General features: G+C 38.7%; 1 protein-coding gene across 2 annotated transcripts in view; it reads left to right on the top strand.

Moving 5' to 3' along the window:
• Window positions 1-21,167, top strand: part of RASA2 (RAS p21 protein activator 2) — a 126,823-nt gene that overhangs the window by 8,149 nt on the left and 97,507 nt on the right. For both annotated transcript variants that reach the window (XM_055412637.2, XM_055412627.2), the window contains exon 2: window positions 20,067-20,184. In XM_055412637.2, the coding sequence (XP_055268612.1) occupies window positions 20,067-20,184 (118 nt within the window). The remainder of the gene's footprint in view (window positions 1-20,066; window positions 20,185-21,167) is intronic.

The raw sequence follows: 21,167 nt of genomic DNA, 5'->3' as shown, positions 1-21,167 counted from the left end.
GGACATTTAGATTTTTTTCTGATCTTTGCTATTACAGACTTTACTGAATAATGAAATAGGTATGTTATTTTAAATATTTTTAAAATATTAAAGTTTATTAATATATAAATAGGTATGTTATTTTTAATATGATTGCATGTGTCTACAGGATAAATTCTTAGATATTAAGTTGATGAGTGGTATGTGCATTTTTATTTTGGAAAGACAGTGCCAAATTGCTTTTCACAGAAACTAACAATTTATGCTCCCATCAGCAATGTATAATGCCTATTTCTTTATACCCCTGTAGTGTGTATTTTAAAACTTCTTGATCTTTACTTGTCTGTAAGATGAAAAGGAACACTGATTTTTAGTTTTTTAGTTTGCACTTCTAAAACAAAGTTGAGAATCTCTATTTTTGTCATTTTTATTTCCATTTTTTGGTGTTGATTTGGTTTGCCTTTTTTTCCTGCTGAATTATCAGTCTTCTTACTAATTTGTGGGAATTATGCAGTAAGGAAGTTAGTTTTTTTTAGTGGAAAGATTTTTAAAATTTAGATGTCTTGGCTGATGTCTGCTTGTATTCTTGAGGAGAAGTTGGTTGTGAGATCTAATGAGGGGGGTCTTGTTGGTTTTGTCTACTTAAATAATTTCTGATATTAGAGATGGAAAAAGAACTGTTTGAGGAAAAGTAAGTGAAGACTTACTATAAACAGGAACTAAAACATAAATAATGGATTGGGAGAAGATATTTGCAGCAAATTCTACAGACAAAAAGAAAACTCTTATATAACACTTAACCTGTGTGCCAAGCACTGTTTTAAAGGACTTTAAATATTTCAACTAACTTAACCCTCATGGTGACTGTAAGTACAGTTATTATCCCCATTTTTCAGATAAGGAAACTGAGGCATGGAATAGCTAAACTAAGTAACTTGCCAAGATCTGTCAGCTAGTGAGCCCTGGGCAGACTGGCTCTGTTACTCTTAACCTACTATCTGTACTCCCTATTTGTTCATATCCAGAATATATAAAAAGTTCACCCAAATTTTTAAAAGGAAAAGGCCATTAGAAAAATAAAGGATATAAATAGGCATTTCACAGAAAAGATACAAAAGGCCATAAACATAAGAAAATACTGGAAAGGTTTAACAAAAATTAATCAGGGAAATAAAATTTTAAATAGTCATCAGTTTGTGAGAAAACAAAAGCTCATTAATTTCAGTATTTGGTGAAAGTTTAGGAAAACAGGTACTTTCTTCACTGTTGCTTGAGTTTAAATTGGAAAGCAGTGTTGGAGAGCATTTTTCCACTATCTGTTAAAAATTTAAATGTGTATTGGGCTTCCCTGGTAGCTCAGCCAGTAAAGAATCTGCCTGCAATGCAGGAGACCCTGGTTTGATTCCTGGGTCAGGAAGATCCACTGGAGAAGCGATAGGCTACCTGCTCCAGTATTCCTGGGCTTCCCTGGTGGCTTAGATGGTAAAGAATCCGCCTGCAGTGCAGGAGACCTGGGTTCGATCCTCCTCCCACCCTCTGGAGGAGGGCATGCAACCCACTCCAGTATTGTTGCCTGGAGAATCCCCATGGACAGAGGAGCATGGAGGGCTACAGTCTGTGGGTTCACAAAGAGTTAGACATGACTGAGCAACTAAGTACAGCACAGCACAGCACACCCTATACATTTCTACTTCTACATATCTGCCCTACAGAAACACTTACACATTTGCAGAAGAGGTATGTGCAAAGATGTTTATTGTTACCTTGTTGGTAAAACAAAACAGAGGCACCTTAAGTGTCCATCAGTAGGAAATTGACTAAATAGTATATTCATATACATATTTTATAACAGTTAAAAAGAATGAGATGTATCTATAGTGTGAAAGGAAAGAACTTCAAGAAGTATTATTGTGGAAAAAAGCCTGTTGTTAGGGTGATATATATAGTTATATTGTATCTTATTGTCTTTATATGTATATGGGAAAATGGACAGAAAGTTGTTTGAAATGATGAACAACATTGGTTGTCAGTGGTGGACAAAGGGAATTGGCCTAATAATGATTTACTTTTCTAGGAAGTATATTTATGTATGAGCTATGTTATCAAGAAATGACTAATTGTATAAATGAATTTGATCTAGTATTAATCTTATGCTGTAAGAGCCTCTCTTTCTTTAACTGTTGAAGAATATTTGGTCTGCAAAATCAGTAACCAAAGGTTAGGTTGGATAATGTTTTGAGTGGACATAAAGACAATTTTTCTCTGAAGTTTTTGGGTAACTTCACACCCACAAAACTGTAAGAATAATATAGTGAATTCCTATTTGCTCTGCCTGTTTTCAACAGTTGTTTGCATTCAGAAAGTTGACTTTAAAAAAATTCAGTGTTTCAGAGGAATGTAGTAAAAAGAATAATTCCGATCCCTTAAAATACTTTAACATGTGTGTGAATGGTACAGAACCTTTTCATTTTGAATTTGGACAGTTTTACTTTATAAAAAAATTTTCCTAGTGGATGGGGAAGTGTACTAATATTATTTACCCTTTTCCAGGCACTTTCCAGGACATTTTGTAAATTATTTCATTTAATTCAATTTCATGAAGAAATTTGTGATTAATTCCAGTTTTAGCAAAGGAGCACACAGAAAGGTTATTTGCTCAGGGTTCAATGGGGGCAGAGCCAGGTATTCAGAAGGTCTTTAAGACATCAAAGTCCATGTCTTTTTCTCTGTCAAGTTGCCTGTCATGGCATTTTGGGAAGAGCTGATGAGTACATTTCTTTTGTCAAGAAGTTGATAATTATCCCTAGATTGGTTTCTGTCTAAAGTTATGGATAGTCAATAAAATTAAAATGTTGAAATGCTATAAAAATTTATATTTAGTTCTGTTTTGAGTATTCACAAAAAAATGTTACTCTTCCATCAGCTTGACTGTGCTCATGTGAGTTTCTGCATGTTAATTGTTCTCTTAGAATACTCACATACATGCACCTGTGTGGTGCAACTTCTTTATATCTTTTTTTTAAAAAAAAAAAAAAAACACGACTGAATCCCAATTTAGCTTCCTGGATGCTGTTACTAGAAACAGTGGCCTTATCCCATGTAGGACTTGTCCAAGTAGCCCTTAGTTCTGCCACTACCTGGCTATGGCCTTTCATTTGCTTGCCATAGGAGGCTCTCTTGGTCAGCTCAAAAGCCTCTACAGATTCATGTTACCATAGGGACCACCCACTGGTCTGTCCTAGGAGAGCTTTCTACCATATGTGCTTCAGAGTTTGGGTTGCTACTCGAGAAGGGGGCTGTAGGAAGCTTCGGGATCAGCACACGTTCACAACTGAAACCAGAAGTGGGTAAGGCAAACCACAGGAAGATCCTGCCTGCAACTTGGTGACGTCTCTCTATGACCCATGGACATTTCCTGGCGGCACCTTGCGAAACTTGTCTTTTCATGTACAGTAGTTTGTTCTGAACTGAGCTTCAGTCAGAGGTGATTAATATGATAGCAGTATAGATAACTGTATGATAATTATTATGCACATGACTTGTGTAAAACAATCAGGCTCTAATTACATTCTGTAGATTTTCACACTGAAGAGCTGCATCTTACCTACTAGGACATTTTTGAGGAGTTGCCATGGTATTCATGCTTTAACCTTGGCTTTCTGCCTTGTCAAGAATTGTTCAGGTATTAAAACCACTAAGCAGTTCTTGGCTCACCACCTGAACTGTGCTGGATTCTGGGAGTCCTTTGCCCACTCAAGTGCTTGCTCAGTGCTCTTACCTTGTTTGTGTTTTACTAGTAATTGCACAGTACCTTATTTCCATGATGGAGCAGGAGTGCAGTGTTAGTGACACTTTATTATTCTCTATTTATTTAAACTCCAGGTCCCAGGTTAATATCATAATGGCCATTCTTAGGTAGAATCAGATTTCTGATGATAGTTATGTAATGTGTTGATTTTTTAAGGTTGCCAGTCGAATGGGATTATAGAATCTCAGATGACATTTTTTTTTTAAAGTAATTTTTCATTTACTGGGAGTGAGAAAAGCTGCTTGACAATCCAGTTCTCTGATCATGTTAATTTTATACACTGGAAAACCCTACTTACTAGATATTCCAGCAGTCTCCATATGCCTATTTGTGACTCATTCTCTGCCTGAATAATATCACAAGTATAAATGTCTGTCTTTTCAGTGCTGCTTTTAAAGTGACAACTAAAGATGAGGGAAGTAACAGCTATGTAACATTTGTCTCTCTTCACTAGTTCTTAGGTGAGCTTCCAAGGTGGCTCAGTCGTAAAAAATCCACCTGCCAACGCAGGAGACTTGGGTTCGATCCCAAGGTCGGGAATATTCCCCTGGCGAAGGAAATGACAGTCCACTCCAGTGTTCTTGCCTGGAGAATCCCATGGACATAGGGGCCTGGTGGGCTACAGTCCATGGGGTCGCAAGAGTTGGACACGGCTTAGCAACTAAACAAAAGTAACAGTTCTTGGGCACCCCACCTTCTTGTTGGCTACTGTACCCCTGGGGCAATCTGACATACTCTGAAGAGGGTGACTGTGAAACCGTTTGAAAGGTCTTTTTTGGCGGTTTTTCTCTTCCGTTCTCCTTTGAAAGCTGTAAAGAGAAATGAATGAGAGAGCCCTTGTGTCAGATTTCTCTATTCTGTAGAAGGTTAGATTAGGTATATAGATTAGATTAGGTATATAGAAATTGGTTGAATGATAAATGAAAATGTAGCATGTTGAAAGCATAAATTTTCTGCTACTTTTCTAGTAATCAGCTAACCTCTCTGAGCTTCAGCTTCCTTTTGTTTAAATTGGAGGTAATAGTTATTCTAATCTTACAGAGTGGTTATGAAAAGATTGGATGACTTGGCGTACTGCCTAGCACATTGTGCTCATTTAAGTGCTGGCTGTAACGTGAGTAGAAGTGATAATTGGTTAAGTTTATGTTCATAGTTTTCTTGATGAACAATTTATTTAATGTAAATGTGTATCTAGTTGTTGTAGTGTTTATCAGATTGAAGTGGCCATGGGTAGCAATGTCTAAAAACATTTGAAATCACTGTTGCCATGTGCTCCTTTTACAATTTTTCAGGATCTTAGAGTTAGGGATTAACTAGTTAAGGAGTTGCAAACTCCAGTCTACAGAGACCACCCGGAATAGTGAAGGAAAGCCAGGTGGGAATTGTTAGGATTTCAAAAGAGAGTATCTGTCTAAAGTTTCCATTCAGAACCTCATTGCCAGGACTCTGATTGTTAAGTAGAAACCAGAAAAGTGGATTTATTTATTATTAACTCTTCCAGTTCTAGAGGTTGGCTACATTTTTCCTGACACTGTGCAAGCCAAACAAATCTCTGGCTGGCTGACCCCCAATTTTTGCCCTCCCCCTCCATCTGAAAGAGTTCAGGCATCTCATTTTAGAGATTTGGAGCCTGAGATACAGAAAGGCCAGGTGTTTTTGCATCTGTTTCTTCCAATAGAAATGTATTGTTTCTGTAATAAAAGTTTCATTAAAAAAATGAGCTCCTCTGGTGTGTCCAGTTGTTAAATTACAGGTTATCTTTGGTCAGACCTAATAGCTTGAGTGAAGGGAATTGTGTATAGATGCTATTTCTTAGGAATCTGTAACCAAGGAAGGGCACTGCTAGTTACTGTTCACTGAGTGCTTATTTTGTTCTAGGCCTTATGGTAAGTGCTTTACCTCAGCTGGGTTTCCCTGGTGGCTCAGCTGGTAGAGAATCCGCCTGCAGTGCAGGAGGCCTGGTATCTATCCCTGGGTTGGGAAGATCCCCTGGAGAAAGGAATGACTTCCCATTCCAGTATTCTGGCCTGGAGAATTCCATGGACTGTATAGTCCACGGGGTCACAAAGAGTTGGACACGACTGAGCGACTTTCACTTCACTTACCTCAGCTGATGGCCACAGTAGCCCTTGAAGCATTATAATGACTTCTTTTTGCACAGGAGGTTGAGACTAGGACATGCAGAGTATTAAGTACAAAACTCACGTTGAAATTCCTGTCTCCAAAATGAATTTGTTTAACTTGCTGTACTATGCCAGTACTGTAGATGTTTTCAGAATTATTTTCAACTTTTGTCTTAGTGGAAAAGTTAAAATTAAACTTTATATGAAAATTTGAAAGACCTTATATGTTAACATTACATAGGATTGTCTTGGGACATTCCTGTGGTCCAATGGTTAGGACTCTCTGCTTCCACTGCAGGAGGCACAGGTTTGATCCCTGGTTGGGGAAATAAGATCTCACATCCTACATGGTGTGGCCAAAAAGAAAAAAAATTATATAGGATTGTCTTATGTATCTGTAACTCGATGGTATAATAGCATTTTATCCTAAGCTTGTGTACACCGAAACTTATGTTTTTAAGCGTACATTTGAGTCCTTCACTCCATTTTTTGGTTGAGTACATCTGTGATAATGTTTGCATATTTTTATATCTTCCCCCCATCTAAAGTTCTAATCCTCTCTTTAGGTTGATACTCCAGTTATTAGAACATCATATCCTGAGTCTGGCCAAATTCTGAATTTTCCCGCTGTAGTATCTCTTCCATATTTCTTTTCCTCCTTTGCCCCTTGGTTACCTTGGTTTAGGCCCTGTAATTGTCAGTGATTTTCCTGAAGCATAGATTTGATCACATGGAAATTTCTAGTGACCCTGTTGCTTGCTGAATGAAATTAAAACTTCTTGGCTTGACATCATAGGTTCTGTGCAGTGCCACCTTTCTTTTACGCTGCATCCTCTCTACTCCCCTTTCATCTCTCTCTGCTTGAGTCAGTTTGTACTGTTAACTGCTTTCTCGAAGGTGCTCCTCCTATTTCCACCTCCTGAACTTGTTCCTGTTATGCCCTACCCCTGCAGTGTTATCCCTCCGTCCCCAATTTCTCTATTTAAAAAAAAAATTACTTGGAAGAAGTTGTTATGAAGATTAAGTGACATACATGTGAAGTCCCTAAAAAGTATCTGCTGTGTGTGTGTAATGTAAGTATTCGATAACTGGAAACTAGTATTATGATTCAGCTTTCCTCCCACTGCAGATAATCTTTTTCTTAGGATCATCTTGTCTAGGACCCTGGCCCTTTGCAGTTCTCTTGGGAGTTATTCACACCCTGAACCTCTTATTTCTGTGCTTAAGGTATCCTTTGAAATAGATTGGAGATCCTACAGGATCTCCTAGGATAGTTTCAGAAAGGAATAGTTGTCTGTTCCCCTAGGCACTTCTCTGTTCAGAAAGACATGAATAGGAATGGAAAGACTAGGCGTTGGAATTTGATTTTTGTCAATTCACTGCACTGCCAGTGTAACTATGATTTTTTTTTCAATTTATAAAAGAACAGTAATGCTTATGTCAAAGCTCGTTGTACCAACTGAATGGGATATTTTAGAAAATGTTTAGCATTGTCTCGGAGCATACAACTGCTTGAGAAATATTTGTCTTCTATTCTTACTTATCCCAGTAATGTCTCCCTCTAGGACACAGAAACGCACATACAGACCTATAGATATAAATGCACGCATATAGTCCCTGCAAAACATACACATAAACACATATGTGCATACTTGCATTCATGCCCAGAAGCATATACCCTGGAATCTCTTCCAGTACCCTGATATTTGGAATTCTAGTTCTGTTATATGGTAGGATCTGGATTTATGCCTTTTGACCTTTGCATATAATCACTGATCTTGTACGCATAGAGTTGGCCATCTTTCTATTTCTGTTATTCTAGATTATCAGTTTTGATTTCCAGTGGTGTTTATCTTCTTGGTTTAAATTGTTTACTTTTTGCCAATGACTGAAAGCTGTTTTCTATAAAATACTTACTTGGCTTTCCTTTTTCTTCAGATATTTATGCAGACGTTACCTTGTGGGTGGAGCCTTCCTTGGCACCCCTCCCTCTGCCAATTCATGTGGTACCTGTTCCTGCTTAATACTAACATACTTATTTGTTATCTGTCCGTCTTATTAGCTCAATGTGGACATGGTTTTTGTGTGTTTTTCGCACTCGTGTATCCTTACTATCTTGGTAGGCACTAAGTAAATGAATGTGTGCATCTCAGGAGTGTTTTGTTTATTTTCAATGCGATGTCTCTGTTTTAGCACTGTGGAGATTTTTAAATTTAGTGCTTTTGGTAACTGTTTACAGGAGACATTTTCTTTTTAAACCTTTGGAGCAATTGATATGGATCAACTTATATCAAACGTATAAAAATAAATTTATTTGCAATTTTATAATTTGTGATGTGATGTTAGAACCTCTTCTTTGCCCATGCTGAAGTTACAAACATACACATACTTACTAGATATTTCATTATCTATTATAAGCTAAGCATGGTGCTAAGCATGGTTCGGTCAGTTTATATTCAGCGAAGAGACATACAGCAGTCTCATTTGCTGGTTCCTTCTTAACTCTACTAACGCAAAATGATGGAGAACTCTTTTGACGCTCAGTCATCAAATCTCTTCTCTTTTTTTCCATATTTACTGTTCTTGTAATCCTGGATAGCCTTATATTTTGAGAAATACTATGTACTTGCTAATGATTCTCAGGTTCTATCTCTTGGCAGCACTTCCTTGTCTGCTGCACATCTGCACTTGGATATTTAAAGGTGTCTCAGACTTAGCATACTCTTTCCCAACAAGAAGCTCTTTCCTCTGGAAGTGGCGTCTCTCTTCATCCAGCTGCTCTGGCTGAAACTCTTTAAGAAGTGATCCTTGACCCCCTTTCCTCTTACACCCACATCCAAAATATCAACAGTACTGTTGGCTTTATCTTCAAATTATATGACCAATTGACCACTTCTTTGCATGCCAAGACTGCCTGTCTGATCAACTGTAATCGAAATTATTACAATAGCCTCCTGTCCAGCTTCCGGCTTCCACCCTTTTCCTTCTGCTGTGATTCTTTAGAACAAAGTTAGATCATGCCATTCTTCTGCCCATAATCCTTTAATAGCTTCCCATCTCATGCAGAAAAGCCTAAGACTTTCCATTGGCCACAAGACCCTATTTAACCTGCTTCCTTCCCCACTCCTATCTCATCTCTTACTGTTTCCTCCTTCTTCCTACCTTGTTTATTGTTTTACAGCCATACTGACCTCCTTGCTTTTCCTTCAGTATGCCAAATTATCCTCTGTCAGGGCCTTTGCATATTTTATTGTTTCTGCTTGTGTCTTTCCCTAGGTATCTGCGTGACTCATTCCCTCATTGACCACCTTCAAATATCTTCTCAAATATCTCCATATAAAGGCCTTCCTCGATTCCCTGTATAAAATAGCATTGCTGTCCTCCCTCTCTCTACCCTCTGGGCGTGGCACTCCCTAAGTCTCTTACCTTTATTTTCTTCCATGGCAATAAGTATTATATACTTGGTTAAGAGTTTATGATGTTTGTTTCCACTGTCTAGATTGTACAGTGGTTCCATGTGGGCAAAGACCTATATTTTTTATTCATTGTTATATTCCCAGTATTTAGAAAGGTGCCTGGCATCCTGTAGGCACTTAATAAATATTTGTTGAATGAAACAGAACAGGTGCAATACAATATGATCCTTATAGTAGAAGTACAGATACAATGCAGTAGGAAAGAGAGGAAAAGGTGACATGACTACCTAGGAGTTGAGGGAAGATTGTACAAAGGTGCCTTAAGCAGAGCTTTGTTGGGAAAAAGATTAGATGAGAGCATCCCATGAAGTGAAAATAGCATTGTAAATGTACAGAGACAGGAGAGAATACAGTGTTTTCAAGGAACTAAAAGTGCAGTACTTCTGGAGCATAACTTGTGGGGTTATGATTAAATAGTAGATGGTGACAGATCATGAAGCATTTTTATGTCAGACTAATTGTATAGGAGACAGGGATCAAGACCATCCCCATGGAAAATAAATGCAAAAAAGCAAAATGGCTGTCTGAGGAGGCCTTACAAACAGTTGTGAAAAGAAGAGAAGCAAAAAGCAGAGGAGAAAAGGAAAGATATAAGCATCTGAATGCAGAGTTCCAAAGAATAGCAAGGAGAGATAAGAAAGCCTTCCTCAGTGATCAGTGCAAAGAAATAGAGGAAAACAACAGAATAGGAAAGACTAGAGATCTCTTCAAGAAAATTAGAGATACCAAGGGAACATTTCATGCAAAGATGGGCTCATAAAGGACAGAAATGGTATGGACCTAACAGAAGCAGAAGATATTAAGAAAAGGTGGCAAGAATACACAGAATAACTGTACAAAAAAGATCTTCATGACCAAGATAATCACAATGGTGTGGTCACTCACCTAGAGCCAGACATCTTGGAATGTGAAGTGAAGTGGGCCTTAGAAAGCCTCACTACAAACAAAGCTAGTGGAGGTGATGGAATTCAGTTGAGCTATTTCAAATCCTGAAAGATGATGCTGTGAAAGTGCTGCACTCAATATGCCAGCAAATTTGGAAAACTCAGCAGTGGCCACAGGACTGGAAAATGTCAGTCTTCATCCCAATCCCAAAGAAAGGCAATGCCAACGAATGCTCAGCCTACCGCAAAATTGCTGGGAGAAATATCAATAACCTCAGATATGCAGATGACACCACCCTTATGGCAGAAAGTGAAGAGGATCTAAAAAGCCTCTTGATGAAAGTGGAAGAGGAGAGTGAAAAAGTTGGCTTAAAGCTCAACATTCAGAAAACTAAGATCATGGCATCTGGTCCCATCACTTCATGGGAAATAGATGGTGAAACAGTGGAAACAGTGTCAGACTTTATTTTTTTGGGCTCCAAAATCACTGCAGATGCTGATTGCAGCCATGAAATTAAAAGACGCTTACTCCTTGGAAGGAGAGTTATGACCAGCCTAGATAGCATATTGAAAAGCAGAGACATTACTTTGCCAACCAAGGTCCGTCTAGTCAAGGCTATGGTTTTTCCCGTGGTCATGTATGGATGTGAGAGTTGGACTGTGAAGAAAGCTGATCGCCAAAGAATTGATGCTTTTGTACTGTGGTGTTGGAGAAGACTCTTGAGAGTCCCTTGGACTGCAAGGAGATCCAACCAGTCCATTCTAAAGGAGATCAGTCCTGGGTGTTCATTGGAAGAACCGATACTGAAGCTGAAACTCCAGTACTTTGGCCACCTCATGCAAAGAGTTGACTCACAGGAAAAGACTCTGATGCTGGGAGGGATTGGGGGCAGGAGGAGAAGGGGATGACAGAGAATGAGATGGCTAGATGGCCTCACTGACTTGATGGACATGAGTTTGAGTGAACTCCGGGAGTTGGTGATGGACAGGGAGGCCTGGCGTGCTGTGATTCACGGGATCGCAAAGAGTCGGACACAACTGAGCGACTGAACTGAACTGAAGGAACTTTAGATTTTATCCTGCAAGGCGGGCAGTGGTAGGTAGTGTGGAACCACTGAAGACTTGAGCAGGAGTGCTATGTAACATATTTTAAAAAAAGGAACTAGCAACAGTGTGAAGGATGGGGATCCAAGCTAAATATGCCATTTTATTATATACTCTGTATTTGATGTTGTAAGATTTGAATGATGCATAGAAACAATTACTATCACATGAATGGGCAGGTGGCTGTTTCATTTTGTTGTTGGACAAAACCAATGATGTGTCTGTCATGTGAAGGTGTTCTTGGCATACTTGCAGCCCATCTGTGAGGTAAATGCCCAGTGGAGAATAAATTCATCTCTAAAACCCTTGCTTTAGGAGAAAAGGTTGTTTTTTTTTTTTTAATTAACAATTACGTTGTAAGGCATGTAGACTAGAAAAGCTCTTAAAGAGCTATTGTTTAGTTGCTAAGCATGTCCTACTCTTTTGCAACCCCATGGACTGAATGTAACCCACAAAACTCCTTTTGTCCATGGAATTTCCCAGGCAAGAATACTGGAGTGGGTAACCATTTCCTTCTCCAGGGTATCTGCCCGACCAGGGATCAAACTGTCATCTCCTGCATTAGCAGGCCAGTTCTTTACCACTGAGCCTCCAGGGAAGCCCTCTTAAAGAGTGCCAGTTATGAATTCACCTATAAATGGTCTTGTTACAGAGTAAAAGATGTTGTACTTGAAGGCCAGGCTCCTTTCTTCATAGAGGAACATTGTTTTGTCAGTAATATGCCTCCTGATAATTGATTCTTTGTTGAAGAAAATAGTGACAATTCTAAATGTAATCAGATCTATACTGTTTGCTGTGGGGCCAATAATACATCTGCCTTTATAGGACAAGTTCCTACCTTTGTGTATGCACAAAATTTTTAAAATGAAGACTAAGCTGGAAACATCTCCTACTTTCATTCAAATGCAGGTAAAAATTATTTCCATTATTTCAGCTATCTTGCTCAGGTGTTGTATCTTAGCAATTTATTGAATGTCTTGAACACTTTAATCTTAATAGAGTTAAAATAGGATGTGTAAATTTAAGGATAAGATGGAGGTACACAAAATAGTGCACATGGTTTAGATACTGAGAATTTGGGAGTCACAAATTCATGGAGACATGATATTGTATTATCAAGTATGTTTTAAAAATCACATTTTTTTTCAAACTTTAAACTTTTTATTTTGTATTGGGATATAGCTGATTAACAGTGTTGTGATAGTTTTAGGTGAACAGCAAAGGGGCTCAGACACACACATAATATTGAGTATAGTTCCATGTGCTATAAAATAGGTCCTTGTTGGTTATCCATTTTGAACGTAGCAGTGTGCACATGACCTTCCCAAACCTCCCAGCTATCCCTTCTCCCCGGGCAACCATAAGTTAATTTTCTAAGTCTGTGAGTCTCTTTCTGTTTTGTAAGTAAGTTCATTTGTATCATGTCTTTTTAGATTCCAAATATAAGGGATGTCATACGATATTTCTCCTTTTCTTTCTGACTTACTTCACTCAGTATGACACTGTCTAGGTCCATCCATGTTGCTGCAAATGGCATTATTTCATTCTTTTTAATGGCTGAGTAATGAGATGGCTGGATGGCATCACCGACTCTGTGGACATGAGTTTGAGTGAACTCCGGGAGTTGGTGATGGACAGGGAGGCCTGGCGTGCTGTGATTCATGGGGTCGCAAAGAGTCGGACACGACTGAGCAACTTAACTGAACTGCACTGAATATTCCATTGTATACATATACCACATCGTCTTTATCCATTCCTCTGTTGGTGGACATTTAGGTTGCTTCCATGTTTTATCTGTTGTAAACAGTGATGCAGTGAACATTGGGATGCATGTATCCTTTCAGATCATGCTTTTGTCTTGATATATGCCCAGTAGTGGGATTGCATATGGTCATATGGTAGCTCTATTTTTAGTTTTTTGAGGAACCTACGTACTGTTCTCCATAGTGGCTGTAGTAATTTACATTCCCACCAACAGTGTAGGAGGGTTTCCTTCTCTCCACACCCTCTCCAGCATTTATGGTTTGTGGATTTTTTGCTGAAAGCCATTCTGACTGGTATTTCTGAGGTATTACCTCACACCAATTTGCACAAATCAAATGCAAATATTTTATTTGCATTTCTCTAATAACTAGCAATATTGAGCATCTTTTCATGTGCCTATTGTCCATTTGTATGTCTTCTTTGGAGAAATGTGTCTTCAGGTTTTCTGCCCATTTTTGAGTGGTCTGCTAAGCATCATAAGCTGTTTGTAAACTTTGGAGACTAATTCCTTATCAATCACATCTTTTGCACATATCTTCTCCCAGTTTCTGGGATGTCTTTTCACTTTGTTTATTGTTGCCTTTGCTGTGCAAAAGCTTTTGAGTTTAAGTAGGTCCCATATGTTTATTTTTGTTTTTATTTCCATTATTCTGGGAGATGGATTGAAAAAGATATTGCTGTGATTTATGTCAGAGAGTGTTCTGCCTATGTTTTTCTCAAGGAGTTTTATAGTGTCTGTGTAGGTCTTTAATCCATTTTGAGCTTATTTTTGTGTAAGAGATAAGGAATGATTTAACTTCACTTTTTTACATTTGGCTGTCCAGTTTTCCCAGCACCATTTGTTGAAGAGACTGTCTTTCCAACATTGAATAGTCTTGTCTCCTTTGTCAGAGATTAATTGGTGATAGGTGCATGGGCTTATTTCTGGGTTTTCTGTCCTGTTCCACTGATATATATTTCTATTTTTGTGCTAGTATATACTGTTTAAAAACCACATCTAAATGCTACAATAGGAAATGCAGAAGTGTTCTCTGAAAGCAGATAGTGACAGCCATGCAGAGAGTCAGGATCTATCTTTCTCCCAAGTTGACACTTTCACCTTTTGGGTGTGCTGAGCTGTTCAACTCACTGTCTAAAGGAACACAAAAGTCACTGTCAGCGAGATATTACTTTATAATTTCTGAGTCCATGTTTGATCCAGGTAACCACACCTGTTAATAGCTGAAAGATTTACCAAGCTCTGATGACCAGTAATATGAAATGGGATTTTTAGATTTGTTAGAAAAGGTAGAAAGGATAAGAAAAGAAGCTAGTCAGGATTAGGTTGCAGAATCAACTCTAGCTAGTGTAAGCAGAAAGAGATTTAATAAAAGATTTTAAGTGACTTATATAGAGTTGTTGGAAAGACTGAAGGAACAGACTTTAGTCAAACTTTTAAGTGCTCAGTCGCTTTAGTTATGTCCGACTCTTTGCGACCCTAAGGACTGTAGCCCTCCAGTCTCCTCTGTCCATGGGACTCTCCAGGCAGGAATAGTGGAGTGGGTTGCCATTTCCTTCTCTAGGGGATCTTCCCAACCCAGGGATCGAACCCATATCTCTTACGTCTCTTGCATTGGCAAGTAGGTTCTTTACGATGAGCACCATCTGGGAAGCCCTTAAACTTTCAAAAATGATATTCAAAAGCCCAGAGCTGATTGTGTGAAGGCTTTAAATGACCTATGTGATGACCATATAGCTGAGATTGAACCCAGGGGCAGTGGCCACAGGCTTCCTCTGGGCTTCCTGGAAGATGAACTAAGAGCGGGATGAGCAGTGTGCTTGGCCCACCACAGTCTTTGCTTTTAAATATGTGCTTTGGTTGTTTTCTGTTTTCCCTGTAAAAGGAGTTCAGGGTCATGAAAAAAATTGGGAAATACAGAAAAAGTCAAAGGAAAATAAAAATCATCCATGGTCCTGCCATCTGAATCCCATCAAAGTAAACATTTATTATACTCCCTCCCCCACCCCAAAAAAAAAAGCCACATTGCATCAGGGCCACAAAGGGAGTTACTACCTCTTTTAGGATCAGAAAGGTGCCTGAAAAATTAGGAAATTGTAACTTTTAGCTGCTAGTCTTTAGAACCTTGTCACCTGTGCCATGATCAGAAATCTGCCACTGTTAGGAAACAGCCGGCAACAAGTAAACGGTTGTCACAGCTGCTGGCTCGTGCTGCTTCGGTCGGTCGTGCACACGACCTGTGTGACAGAATGGATACTGTGTATCCTTCCTGATATCTGTGAACCCTGTGGCTGGATACCAGGACTGCGGCAAGCACTACTGTAGAAAACCTAGGCATCTCCATGACAGTGCTTACTAGTAGAAGCAACCTAAATGCCACCTCCATTCTCTTTTGTCCTCCAAATTTCCAGAGTGCATCTAATTGATGGAATTTAAATCATAGCCACAACCCTAACTGCATGAGAGGTTGGGAAATGTAGTTTTTAGCTTTTTAGTCTCTGCAGTACAGGGAGTCATACTGACCCACCATATCTACCACAGATACAGACCCTAATTTTCCTGAAGGCCAGCCATGACCAAATAGGCTGCAGATAAATTGAGAAAGATTGCAAGTAATACCATGAAATAATGTTGAGAAGCTTATAAGTGTTTGTATTTTAGTATATTTTTATTGTTTTATAATGAAACATTAAAAAAATAGTTGAAATTGGTTCTCCACCTGTATGATGAATTTAATGGTCTGTGTATGCCCAAAGTTTCCTGGCATTATTACCACAGAGGTGGCTCAGTGGTAAAGAATCTGCCTGCCAATGTGGGAGTCGTGGATTCTATCCCTGGGTCAAGAAGATCCCCTGGGAAAGGAAATGGCACCCCACTCTAGTATTCTTGCCTGGGAACTCCCATGGATAGAGCAGCGTGGCAGGCTATAGTCCATGGAGTCACAAAGAGTTGGACCCAACTGAGCAACTGAACACACACATCCACACACACAGTATTATTAGTAGAGCTTCCCAAGTGGCTCAGTGGCAAAGAGTCGGACATGATTTAGTGACAAAACAACAACAAATATTATTAATGTTCTTGGGAGTTATAGTAAAGAAATAGGTTCAGAAGCCAAATTACAGATTCAGGCTGCGAGTAGGAGGGGACAAATTGGAAATTATGGAATAAGTTTTCCATACACTTGCCTTTTAAGGAGCAGTAGTGTTCTTGCCTGGAGAATCCCAGGGATGAGGGAGCCTGGTGGGCTTCCGACTATGGGGTCACACAGAGTCGGACATGACTGAAGTGACTTAGCAGCAGCAGCAGCAGCAGCAGCAGTTTTTTGTTTATTTTTTGACCAATGCACTTACTTATTTATATACAATAATTTACTAGAACCAGTGAGGCCCTATGAAAATATCATATACAGGACAGGTATAATCTTCTCAAGTTCCTCATTTCTTTTTGGGTAGCTTAATATAAAGAGTGTGCTGTTAAAATATTTTTTTTGTTTAGAGTTATATGGAGTGCTACATTATTTTTGTGAATTCTCTAACCATTAGTTACTTCACTTTTGATTTTTTAAAATAATGTGGCAATTAATTATTTAGATTAATGCCAGTTGGTTACTGCTGTAGTTTGGAGGTACAGTTTAAAGACTCAAAAGTTGACTTAACATATTAGCGTGCTCGATTGGTGATCTAGCATTGATGAGATGATTTTACTTTATTTTGAATAGCAGTGACAGATATTCAAAGATTATGACAACTTTTCTGAGAAGTGATGTTGAGCACATTTTATATTTTATATATTCTGTAGAATTTGAATTTTTACTTCTTCTAAGTAAATATCTAATAATGTCACTGTCATTGGATTCTGCAGAGAAAATAATCCCGTTTCCCTCTTAAAAAGGTGGGTGGTAGAATATGTGTACGTTTATACAGTGTAGTTTCTAGCTTGTGCTTGTGTGAATGAAATAGCAACATGTTCAAGGGCAATGATTTAGTATTCCAGATTCTCTCATTAGATATGGAGCATGTTTATTATGATTTAATTCCAAATTTGTTTACATTGCAAGCCCTTTATGGTGACCTAGGTGGATTTTCCACTAAAAAAAAAAAAAACGCCCTCAAACCCTCTGGATTGTACAGAGGGGAGGCACAAAAGGAAAGAATTAAAGGAGCAGGTAAAAAATAATGAAAATGAAATTTCTGGGCAGTGTCCTAGGGTGAGAGGGAGGAAACAGGGATGAGGGAACACAGGTAGAGGGATGAGCTGTGGATGATAGGGATGGACATGTAATCTTTTGAGGAAGAGGAGGATGCATGGATACAAATTCAGATATACATTATTTCTGCCTTTTAGGAAACCAGTGAATTTGTAAAGGCCAACCCATATTGGGCAATTTAGGGGCCATTTAAAAGATTAGATTCCTTTATTTTGACTTGAGATGAATGTGTTTATTCTGTGACATGGTAACTTGATTTTTTTTCTAATCTCTCAGTGATGAACTAAATAACAGTATCTTACTGGTGCTCTTCCATTGATTTTTCTAATTTTACTTAATTTTACTTTTAATTTTTGAGAAGTACGTTTTATTCAGTGGACTTACTCAGGACTTAAGCCGGAGAGACAACCTCCCAGGTGGCTCTGAGGGACTTTTCCCTGATTTTTCTAATTTTAATTTAAAAAAATCATTTGTGTATTGAGTTTTTCACAGGTACTTAAGTTTCTGATAGACGTCTTTAAAATAAATTGGTTCAAATGGCCTTTGGTTTTACAGTTGGTAAGCAGAAAGAGACCTGAGTTTATCCAGCCCAGACTTTTGTCAGGAAAACTTCTTGTTCCCAGGTTTGTCTGAAGCCATTTGGCCATTTAGTACCAAAGGTAATACGGAAAGCTGTTTCATGATTCTCAGGGAAATGCTCTTTCCCTAATGCCTACCACCTTTTTTCCTAATTTAGTACACTGGTGTCTGATTTCAGCACCCGCTTCTCACAAGAACTTCGAAACTAGGCTGACTTGATTCTTTAATATTCATTCAGCACATATTTCTCAATAGTTGACAGTCACTATTTGAGATCCTGAAGATCAGTTAAGTTCTCAGGCCTTGAATGAGGTAGCTAAGAACTCCCTAAGAGTGAGGGAGTCAGATATAAAAATGAAGAGTTTCAGATAGTTTAAATGCTATCAAGAAAACAGAGAAATAGAATGTAGTAGCAGGATTATTTATTGTAGATAGAATAGTACGTATGGGTTTCTTTGAGCAAGTGGCATTTGCGCTGAGAGCTGAATGGAGGAAGAGACAGCCATATGAACACGGGTTAGAGGACTCCAGACAGAGTCCTCAGCTTGAACAAGCTTGACATGGTTGATGAATGGAAAGAGCGTGGTCTCTGGGAGAGCGGGAGGAGAAGAGGTCAAAGAGAGGACAGTTGAATGGGGCTGGGTGCACCAAGGGAGTTTAGAAATGGATTGACTTCTGTTCTCTGTTTAGGTCCTCAGAAAGAATCTGTGTCTGATTCTTTGTACCCTGTCCACAAGATTTTTCAGACAAGAATAACTGGTGTGGGTTGCCGTTTCCTCCTCCAGGGGATCTTCCCAACCCAGGGAACAAACCTGCGTCTCCTGAATTGCTGGTGGATTCTTTACCCTCTGAGCCACTGGGGAAGCCCCAGTGAAGTCAGATGGTATTGGAGTAGGGGAGTGATTGATCTGAATATTGTGTTTAAAAGATCACACTCCTTGATGAAGATTGTAGGATTATACTGATGAAGGCAAGGAGAAGTGGTTTCATTTGGGATTTATTATGGAGTTCTGCTGGATTTACTGATGGACTGGATGTGGGAGTGGAAAGTATGGGGAACAGGTGAGAGAAAGAGAGGAAGATGGTGGTAGACTGGGGAAAACAGTGGGTTTTGGGAGAGGAAATCATATGGTTTGTCTGGGACTTAACAAAATTTGAGAACTCTACTGGGTATTCGAAGAGGCAGTTGAAGATTCATATCTAATGCTGCGGAGGAGAAATCAAGCCTGGAAATCATCTCAGGCCTCTTGAGAGGCATGGGCATTAACACCATATACTGAAGGAATTTGCTTAGGGAAAGAAGAGAAGGTGGCCCAGAAATGAGCCCTGAAGCACTGCAACATTTAGAGGTGAGGAGGGAAAGAAGTCAGCAGAGGGCCAGTGATGTGGGAAGAAAGCCAGAAATACTGTGTGGTGGAAGCCAAGAAAAAAATGAGTTTTAAGGAGAGATGTTAGCCTTCACTTACATTAAACAGCCCTGCCAGATCAGGTATGATGAGGACAGAGAAATGTCCTTGGATTTGGCAGTATGAAAGGCATTGGTGACCCTTCCTAGAGCAGCTTCATTGTCATCATGTAGTTAAAAGCTGGTTGGATGGAAGAATGAATGGAAGGTGTGGAATTAGAAACAGTGACTGTAGATGTTTGCTTTTAAGAAGTTTTGCTGCGAAAGGGAGTCTAGAAATGGAATGATGTCATGAGGGAGAGGTGGAATCAAAGGAGATTTTTTTTCTTTTTTGTGGTGTTTTTACAGTTGGGAAATACCAGAGTTTATTTATGAGCTGATGGTAATGATCCAGTAGAGAGAACAATTAATGATACAGGAAAGAGGGATTAGTTTTGGAGACAAGTCCTTGGAGTGGTGCTGATGGGATGGGATGAGAGCACAAGTTGGGGACATTGATCTTTCCTGGGACCAGGGATCCAGTGGTATAACATGATCTCACATGCCCCTTTACACATAGCTCCTCCCTTCCATCTCACCAGACTATTTTAGACCAAGGTTATTATCTTTCTGTAATCACTAATATTATTTTCTGTGCTATATCCTATATGTTCTTTTTCATTTAATGCATCCATATAAGGTTTAGCATGAAGCAGCTGGTTTTATTTAACACCAGTTTTAATTTTTGTGCCAACAGGTGAAGCGAAAAATTTATTGCCATATCTTGGACCCAACAAGATGAGAGATTGTTTCTGCACCATAAATTTGGACCAGGAAGAAGTTTATCGTACCCAAGTTGTTGAAAAATCTTTAAGGTTTGTAAAAAATTAGTAAATTATCACTAATATGATATATATTGAATGATAACTTTTATATGTTTTCCTGTTATCATCAAGAAGTTTTTCTTCATCTGAAACTTTTATTTTCCTTTTAGTTTCTGAATTTATTTTTAGAATTACAGAATCTCAGAGTTTGAAGGAGCCTTAATGTTCATTGAGCTGGACTAAATCCATTATGCTTAGTTCCTCCTGACAATTATTTTTGACAAGTAGTCATCTGACATTTGCTTAATGTTCCAGTGACCAAGGATTTCACTGCCTCCTAAGCAGCCTGTTAGGTCTTAGAACTATTAAGTTCTTAGATTTAGTTGATTAATGTCTATCAAAAGGAAAACCTACTGTATGCCAAGAACTTGCTGGGCGCTATTTATTCATACATCCACGAGAACAAGATGGACGCAGTGCTTGCTTTCATGTGGCTTTTCATTGCCTCAAAAATTCCTTTTAATTGTTCCTAATTCTGTCCCTTGAATATATGGGGAACAAGTTTAATCCATCTTTCACATGATAGTCTTTGAAGTTTTTGAAAATAACCACCAATACCTCAGTTTTTTTCTCTAGGCTAAAATTTGCCCATTTATTTGAACTTTTCTCAAAGTACATCATAATTTTATTTCTCTTGAGAATAAATTACCCCTTAACGTTTATACAAGTCACTTAACTAAGTAGTGCATTGTAAGGGAAGGAGCTCTTAGGTAGATTTCTCATTTTTTGGAAACGTAGTAGCACTGCAAGAGTATCATAGTAACTTCTAATTCATAAACTTGAAATGTACTACCTCTTCCCTTTAATAGTGTTTGTGGATATAATTCTAGTGCAGAGCTGTGCTGGAAGGATACAGTCTTGTCCAGAGATAAAAGTTAAAATAAGGGAATCAGGAGTTGTTGGAATGAACATGATGGATGAAATATTTAATTGCCCAAGAAGATTTGAATATACATCTTTAATCATAAATCACC

This window comes from Moschus berezovskii, chromosome 1 (genome assembly GCF_049115385.1).
Source record: "Moschus berezovskii isolate FMDL1 chromosome 1, NW_MosBer_1.0, whole genome shotgun sequence".
NCBI lineage: Eukaryota > Metazoa > Chordata > Mammalia > Artiodactyla > Moschidae > Moschus > Moschus berezovskii.
The sequence above is the reverse complement of the archived record's forward strand: the minus strand, read 5'-3'. Positions and strand labels throughout refer to the sequence as shown.